Source organism: Oncorhynchus gorbuscha, unplaced genomic scaffold (genome assembly GCF_021184085.1).
Source record: "Oncorhynchus gorbuscha isolate QuinsamMale2020 ecotype Even-year unplaced genomic scaffold, OgorEven_v1.0 Un_scaffold_10706, whole genome shotgun sequence".
Taxonomy (NCBI): Eukaryota; Metazoa; Chordata; class Actinopteri; order Salmoniformes; family Salmonidae; genus Oncorhynchus; species Oncorhynchus gorbuscha.
In genome coordinates, this window is record NW_025753419.1 from 1,838 (window position 1) to 10,746 (window position 8,909).

General features: G+C 48.4%; 1 protein-coding gene across 1 annotated transcript; it reads left to right on the forward strand.

Annotated features, from left to right (window-relative positions):
- Positions 1-852: 852 nt before the first annotated feature.
- LOC124030341 (iron-sulfur cluster assembly 1 homolog, mitochondrial-like) lies at positions 853-4,505 on the forward strand. The gene is made up of 3 exons (XM_046341721.1): positions 853-951; positions 4,051-4,104; positions 4,353-4,505. Exons 1-3 carry the CDS (start codon positions 868-870, stop codon positions 4,479-4,481), a joined length of 267 nt encoding a protein of 88 aa, XP_046197677.1. The 5' UTR covers positions 853-867; the 3' UTR covers positions 4,482-4,505.
- The last annotated feature ends 4,404 nt before the right edge of the window (positions 4,506-8,909 follow it).

The window sequence follows — 8,909 nt, forward strand, 5'->3', positions numbered from 1 at the left end:
TGTTGCGTTGATCACATTTTTGAATGTGTCATACAGTGTCGTAACCTCATTGGATTTCTATTGGCTCAAGCGCCTGTCATTCAATAAATCAACCTATTGTGGATCCGTTTGCTAAACCGCAGGGTTGGCTGTTTCCCGCTCATGCGCACACCGGTGTTTTCATGTTCGTTTACATAAATATGTTCTGTAGCTAAAAGGGTTTAAATAAAGATTTTTTATAAGTAAACCAAGATAGACCACAGTTTATCATTTGAAGTCATAGTGGGCAGAGCCAAGCACTGCTAGTGGCGCATTCTTGTAAATGTCTACATATTTCCGTTAGAGAACGCCTACTCTGTGAAGTGCGCAGTAACTCAATTTACCTTTCCACTCCTAAACAGCGCGATTTTGTACAACCTTTGCAAAAGGCAAAGTCTGCAAAAATGTGTCCACTCTTTTAATAACAGAATCTAGTTTTTTTTTTTTTTAATAGAACTGTATTTAATTTAAATGTTTAATCGACGAGAAAATATCGGACCAAAATCCATCTCGTTTCATCTTTTCCCACTGTGTGCCAGTGGGCTTCAATTCAATTCAAGGGGCTTTATTGGCATGGGAAACATGTGTTAACATTGTCAAAGCAAGTGAAGTAGATAATATACAAAAGTGAAATTAACAGTAAACATACAGACGTTTCAAAAGAATAAAGACAATACAAATGTCATATTATGTAAATATATATATAATATATATATATACACAGTGTTGTAACGATGTACAAAAAAACTCACTACCATATTTGGTAGTGGGTGGAAACGCCCACCGGATACTTCACATTTATACAACCAGTGAACTATCTGAGTCATTGTTCCCATCTGTGGTTCAGTCATGTCTGCCTCCATGGTGGCTAGGGCGACCGTCCGAGCAGTCAGTAAAAGAAAGATATTAGCCACTAGAGCGGCTTTAACGCTGGTAAGTGTGTAAAACATACTATATTATTTTCCTCTCCAAACACTTAAGTGTCGGTGAATATTGTTAAAGACCGTTTTACTCCGAAGTGTTACAGAAAGCGAGCTGGCTGTCATGTAATATAGTTTATGTCGTCGTTTTTGGTGGCACTCATCATGTGTCAATTAAATGCTCATAATCCAAGTTAGCCGATTAAACTCAACGATTTACAATGGAGTTGATGACCGACTGCTGTGAACGGACTGGAGCTCCGACGTCACACAATTACTGTTATATATATATATATAACAAACTACTGCTTTCAGTACAAGTTTTGCCCGCTATTGTTTTGGTGCTGAAATGTCGTTTTTAATAGTTTCGGAGCTCCTGTCCGCTCACAACTACGTGCTGTTTAATCCGATAAATCCTTGCCTTTAATTTCGGATTGAGGCTTTTCAAAAATGAGTGAGTGTGGTGGTGATTTGAGAACTGCGTTTTAACTAGGTAACATAGTTAATATCTCTAGCGAGCGAGCAAGTGATTGGGAATACACTCGTTTTCATCTATAGCTATAGCAGCTACCTAAAGGACGTTTGTCACTCATGTCCAATGACATAGAAAACTACTTCCGGGCCCGATGAGAAGGGAGCAGCACAGTTTCTTACATGAAATGTTAACCAGCTTGTTAACATCAACTGTCTGCAGGCGCGGGGTTTTGGAGATTAAGGCCTCTGTGGCGTTGTGATAAAGTAGCTCAGCTCACTGTAGTTGCTGTTGGACAGCCCAGTCCCTCTGTCGAGTTGACCCAAACTGCTGTTGTGACAACAATGACAACATGGTTATGGGACAAAACATTAACAACTTAGAATGGACTTGTGATTATATGAGCTCATAGGGATGCAAACCTGTATTACCTATTTGGTGTAGAGCTGTTAGGTGACCCAAGTAATTTAAATGTCACGATTATCTGAGTTTGTCGCGACAGATGTAGCCAATTGAATACCCTATCGTTATAGAATATGCATTTTAAATGCATATTCAAATTGCAATGTCTGCCTATGCTACACATTGTCTCAATAACATTTTCTATTTTTAATTTCTCAACATTTTCTATTTGTAATACCATCAAACACCAAGTTAGTCACAGGCTACCTAATTTCCAAAATAGGCCACCACTCATCATTCCTACTAGTTCTTTACATTTTACTGGTAAAACGTCCCACCTGAATCTCCATGTCAATCTTCTGATCTCAATCCATTACATGGGAATATGTGTTTAGGTCTTCTTAAATAACTTCCATTTCCTAGATGGTTTTAAACTAGTAGCCTTTTCTTGTATTTTGTTTCAATCAAAGCGTATGTTCTGCCTAGTGGTGGTCCGCTCAGAGTTTTGGGCGCTTGAGAAAGAAAATGTGACTATTCTGCTCCAGGTAACCATCCTAAAATGTCATTAGAAATTAGGTGTGTTTTGGTGGTTATGTTATAGACCTATTATACTATTATAGTGAACAAGAATATCTTGTCAAGTTTTGGTTTCATGGGGCTGAAATAAAAGATCCCAGAAATGTTCCATAACAACAAAAAGCTTATTTCTCTCAAATGTGTTTACATCCCTGTTAGTGAGCATTTCTCCTTCGCCAAGATAATCCATCCCCCTGACAGGTGTGGCATATCAAGAAGCTGATTGAACGGCATGATCATTACACAGGTGCACCTTGTGCTAGGGACGTAATTTTTTTTTCACAACACAATGCCACATATGTCTCAAGTTTCGAGGTAGGTGTGCAATTGGCCTTGCCAGAATTGTTGCCAGAAAATGTTAAATTCTCTACCATAAGCCACCTCCAATGTAGTTTTTGAGAATTTGGCAGTACGTCCAACTGGCCTCACTACCGTAGACCACGTGTAACCATGCCAACCCAGGACCTCCGCATCTGGCTTCTTCTGCGGGATCATCAGAGACCAGCCACCTGGACAGCTGATGAAACAACCAAATAATTTCTTCAAAAACTTTGTAGAACCTGTCTCAGGGAAGCTCATCGTCCTCAGCGGGGTCTTGACCTGACTGCAGTTCGGTGTCGTAACCGGGCTTCAGTGGTCAAATGCTCACCTTCGATGGCCACTGGCACGCTGGAGAAGTGTGCTCTTTACAGATGAATCCCGGTTCAACTGGACTGGGATGATGGCAGATGATGTATTGCATCATGTGGCGAGTGGTTTGCTGATGTCAACGTTGTGAACAGAGTGCCCCATGGTGGGGGTTATGGTATGGTGTTTACTGATGTTAACATCAGAACAGAGAGAGCCCATGGTGGTGGGGTTATGGTATGGTGTTTACTGATGTCAACGCTAGAACAGAGGGCCCCATGGTGGGGTTATGGTATGGTGTTTACTGATGTCAACGCTAGAACAGAGGGCCCCATGGTGGTGGGGGGGTTATGGTATGGTGTTTACTGATGTCAACGTTGTGAACAGAGGGCCCCATGGTGGGGGGGGTTATGGTATGGTGTTTACTGATGTCAACGTTGTGAACAGAGGGCCCCATGGTGGTGGGGTTATGGTATGGGAAGGCATAAGATACGGACAACCAACACGATTACATTTCATCGAAGGCAATTTGAATGCTCGGAGATACCGTGACGACGTCCTGAGGCCCATTGACGTGCCATTCAGCCACCGCCATCAACTCGTGTTTCGGAATGATAATGCAAGGCCCTCTGTGTGAAGGGGATGTGTCGCGCTGCATGAGGCAAATGGTGGTCACACCAGATACTGACTGGGTTTCTGATCCACACCCCTACTTAATTTTAAAGGTATCTGTGACCAACTGATGCATATCTGTATTCTCAGTCATGTGAAATCCATAGATTAGGGCCCAATTTATTTAAATTGACTGATTTCCTTATGAACTGTAAGTCAGTAAAATCAATTAAATTGTTACATTTTATATTTGTTTGTGACAGTGTTGTGGCTATACTACAATGGGATGCAAGGAGTTGAAGTCTCAGATTAGCCATATTTATATCTGGAATCAGAGATTCCTAGAGTTGCCGTAAGAAGATTGTCACAGCGTATGATACTGTAACGGACTGTGTCAACCCTCTGGTCTCTCTCTCTCTCCAGACTCCATCTGCTGTGAATAGGATCAGGAACTTACTGGAGGATAAACCAGAATACGTGAGTATCCCTCCAACCCAGGAATCTCCAACTCTGCTCCTGGAGAACTCCTTTTTAGAGCTTTTGTTTCTGGGCCTAGTGCTGTGTCCAGATTGGTCTGAAGGTGGTGTTATGGGTAGTGGTCTGAAGGTGGGTGTGAGGGGTTATGGGTAGTGGTATAATGGTGGTTGTGTTGTGTCTAGCTTGGTCTGAAGGTGGGTGTGAGGGGTTATGGGTAGTGGTATAATGGTTGTTGTGTTGTGTTCCAGATTGGTCTGAAGGTGGGTGTGAGGACAAGGGGCTGTAACGGTATGACCTACACTCTGGATTTCACCAAGCAGAAGGATCAGGCTGACGAGGAGGTGCTGCAGGACGGTGAGCAAACACCATTATCCTAAATTACATTATCCTACCGTTATCCTAAATGACGTTATCCTAAATTATATTATCCCAACGTTATCCCGAATGACATTATCCTACCATTATCCTAAATGACGTTATCCTAAATGACATTATCCCAACGTTATCCTAAATGACATTATCCCAACGTTATCCTAAATGACATTATCCCAACGTTATCCTGAATGACATTATCCCAGCGTTATCCTGAATGACATTATCCCAGCGTTATCCTGAATGACATTATCCCAACGTTATCCTGAATGACATTATCCCAACGTTATCCTGAATGACATTATCCTGGATGACATTATCCCACCGTTATCCTGGATGGCATTATCCCAACGTTATCCTGGATGGCATTATCCCAACGTTATCCTGGATGGCATTATCCCAACGTTATCCTGGATGGCATTATCCCAAAGTTATCCTGGATTGGCATTATTATCCTGATTGGCAGTAATCCGATTGGTATCCTATCCTGATTGGCATTATCCCCGTTGTCCTGCTATCCTGATTGGCAATTGGCGTTGCATTGGCATTATCCCGGCGTTATCCTGATTGGCATTATCCCGGCGTTATCCTGATTGGCAGTATCCCGGCGTTATCCTGATTGGCAGTATCCCGGCGTTATCCTGATTGGCAGTATCCCGGCGTTGTCCTGATTGGCAGTATCCTGTCCTGATTGGCAGTATCCCCGCGTTGTCCTGATTGGCAGTATCCTGGCGTTGTCCTGATTGGCAGTATCCCGGCGTTGTCCTGATTGGCAGTATCCTGGCGTTGTCCTGATTGGCAGTATCCTGGCGTTGTCCTGATTGGCAGTATCCTGATTGGCAGGCGTTGTCCTGATTGGCAGTATCGTTGTCCTGATTGGTATCCTGGCGCTGTCCTGATTGGCAGTATCCTGGCGTTGTCCTGATTGGCAGTATCCCGGGCGTTGTCCTGATTGGCAGTATCCCGGCGTTGTCCTGATTGGCAGTATCCCGGGCGTTGTCCTGATTGGCAGTATCCTGGCGTTGTCCTGATTGGCAGTATCCCGGCGTTGTCCTGATTGGCAGTATCCCGGCGTTGTCCTGATTGGCAGTATCCCGGCGTTGTCCTGATTGGCAGTATCCCGGCGTTGTCCTGATTGGCAGTATCCCGGCGTTGTCCTGATTGCAGTATCCCGGCGTTGTCCTGATTGGCAGTATCCCGGCGTTGTCCTGATTGGCAGTATCCCGGCGTTGTCCTGATTGGCAGTATCCCGGCGTTGTCCTGATTGGCAGTATCCCGGCGTTGTCCTGATTGGCAGTATCCCGGCGTTGTCCTGATTGGCAGTATCCTGGGCGTTGTCCTGATTGGCAGTATCCCGGCGTTGTCCTGATTGGCAGTATCCCGGCGTTGTCCTGATTGGCAGTATCCGGCGTTGTCCTGATTGGCAGTATCCCGGCGTTGTCCTGATTGGCAGTATCCCGGCGTTGTCCTGATTGGCAGTATCCCGGCGTTGTCCTGATTGGTCCTGAGTATCCCGGCGTTGTCCTGATTGGCAGTATCCCGGCGTTGTCCTGATTGGCAGTATCCGGCGTTGTCCTGATTGGCAGTATCCTGGCGTTGTCCGATTGTCCTGATTGGCAGTATCCCGGGGTCCTGATTGGCAGTATCCTGATTGGCAGTATCCTGGCGTTGTCCTGATTGGCAGTATCCCGGCGTTGTCCTGATTGGCAGTATCCCGGCGTTGTCCTGATTGGCAGTATCCTGGCGTTGCTGATTGTCGGTGTCTGATTGGCAGTATCCCGGCGTTGTCCTGATTGGCAGTATCCCGGCGTTGTCCTGATTGGCAGTATCCCGGCGTTGTCCTGATTGGCATCCCGGCGTTGTCCTGATTGGCAGTATCCGGCGTTGTCCTGATTGGCAGTATCCCGGCGTTGTCCTGATTGGCAGTATCCCGGCGTTGTCCTGATTGGCAGTATCGGGCGTTGTCCTGATTGGCAGTATCCCGGCGTTGTCCTGATTGGCAGTATCCCGGCGTTGTCCTGATTGGCAGTATCCCGGCGTTGTCCTGATTGGCAGTATCCCGGCGTTGTCCTGATTGGCAGTATCCCGGCGTCCTGATTGGCAGTATCCGGCGTTGTCCTGATTGGCAGTATCGGCGTTGTCCTGATTGGCAGTATCCCGGCGTTGTCCTGATTGGCAGTATCCCGGCGTTGTCCTGATTGGCAGTATCCCGGCGTTGTCCTGATTGGCAGTATCGGCGTTGTCCTGATTGGCAGTATCCGGTGTCCGCAGTATCGGCGTTGTCTGATTGGCAGTATCGGCGTTGTCCTGATTGGCAGTATCCCGGCGTTGTCCTGATTGGCAGTATCGGCGTTGTCCTGATTGGCAGTATCCCGGCGTTGTCCTGATTGGCAGTATCCCGCGTTGTCCTGATTGGCAGTATCCCGGCGTTGTCCTGATTGGCAGTATCCTGGGCGTTGTCCTGATTGGCAGTATCCCGGCGTTGTCCTGATTGGCAGTATCCCGGCGTTGTCCTGATTGGCAGTATCCCGGGCGTTGTCCTGATTGGCAGTATCCCCGGCGTTGTCCTGATTGGCAGTATCCCGGCGTTGTCCTGATTGGCAGTATCCGGCGTTGTCCTGATTGGCAGTATCCCAGGCGTTGTCCTGATTGGCAGTATCCCGGCGTTGTCCTGATTGGATTCCCGGCGTTGCAGTATCCCGGCGTTGTCCTGATTGGCAGTATCCCGGCGTTGTCCTGATTGGCAGTATCCCGGCGTTGTCCTGATTGGCAGTATCCCGGCGTTGTCCTGATTGGCAGTATCCGGCGTTGTCCTGATTGGCAGTATCCGGCGTTGTCCTGATTGGCAGTATCCGCGTTGTCTGATTGGCAGTATCCGGCGTTGTCCTGATTGGCAGTATCCGGCGTTGTCCTGATTGGCAGTATCCCGGCGTTGTCCTGATTGGCAGTATCGGCGTTGTCCTGATTGGCAGTATCCCGGCGTTGTCCTGATTGGCAGTATCCCGGCGTTGTCCTGATTGGCAGTATCCCGGCGTTGTCCTGATTGGCAGTATCCCGGCGTTGTCCTGATTGGCAGTATCCGGCGTTGTCCTGATTGGCAGTATCCCGTTGGATTGGCGTTGTCCTGATTGGCAGTATCCCGGCGTTGTCCTGATTGGCAGTATCCCGGCGATTGTCCTGATTGGCAGTATCCCGGCGTTGTCCTGATTGGCAGTATCGGCGTTGTCCTGATTGGCAGTATCGGCGTTGTCTGATTGGCAGTATCGGCGTTGTCTGATTGGCAGTATCCCGGCGTTGTCCTGATTGGCAGTATCCCGGCGTTGTCCTGATTGGCAGTATCCCGGCGTTGTCCTGATTGGCAGTATCCCGGCCTGATTGGCAGTATCGGCGTTGTCCTGATTGGCAGTATCCCGGCGTTGTCCTGATTGGCAGTATCCCGGCGTTGTCCTGATTGGCAGTATCCCGGCGTTGTCCTGATTGGCAGTATCCCGGCGTTGTCCTGATTGGCAGTATCCCGGCGTTGTCCTGATTGGCAGTATCCCGCGTTGTCTGATTGGCAGTATCCCGGCGTTGTCCTGATTGGCAGTATCCCGGCGTTGTCCTGATTGGCAGTATCCCGGCGTTGTCTGATTGGCAGTATCCCGGCGTTGTCCTGATTGGCAGTATCCCGGCGTTGTCCTGATTGGCAGTATCCCGGCGTTGTCCTGATTGGCAGTATCCCGGCGTTGTCCTGATTGGCAGTATCCCGGCGTTGTCCTGATTGGCAGTATCCCGGCGTTGTCCTGATTGGCAGTATCCCGGCGTTGTCCTGATTGGCAGTATCCCGGCGTTGTCCTGATTGGCAGTATCCCGGCGTTGTCCTGATTGGCAGTATCCCGGCGTTGTCCTGATTGGCAGTATCCCGGCGTTGTCCTGATTGGCAGTATCCCGGCGTTGTCCTGATTGGCAGTATCCCGGCGTTGTCCTGATTGGCAGTATCCCGGCGTTGTCCTGATTGGCAGTATCCGGCGTTGTCCTGATTGGCAGTATCCCGGCGTTGTCCTGATTGGCAGTATCCCGGCGTTGTCCTGATTGGCAGTATCCCGGCGTTGTCCTGATTGGCAGTATCCCGGCGTTGTCCTGATTGGCAGTATCCCGGCGTTGTCCTGATTGGCAGTATCCCGGCGTTGTCCTGATTGGCAGTATCCCGGCGTTGTCCTGATTGGCAGTATCCCGGCGTTGTCCTGATTGGCAGTATCCCGGCGTTGTCCTGATTGGCAGTATCCCGGCGTTGTCCTGATTGGCAGTATCCCGGCGTTGTCCTGATTGGCAGTATCCCGGCGTTGTCCTGATTGGCAGTATCCCGGCGTTGTCCTGATTGGCAGTATCCCGGCGTTGTCCTGATTGGCAGTATCCCGGCGTTGTCCTGATTGGCAGTATCCCGGCGTTGTCCT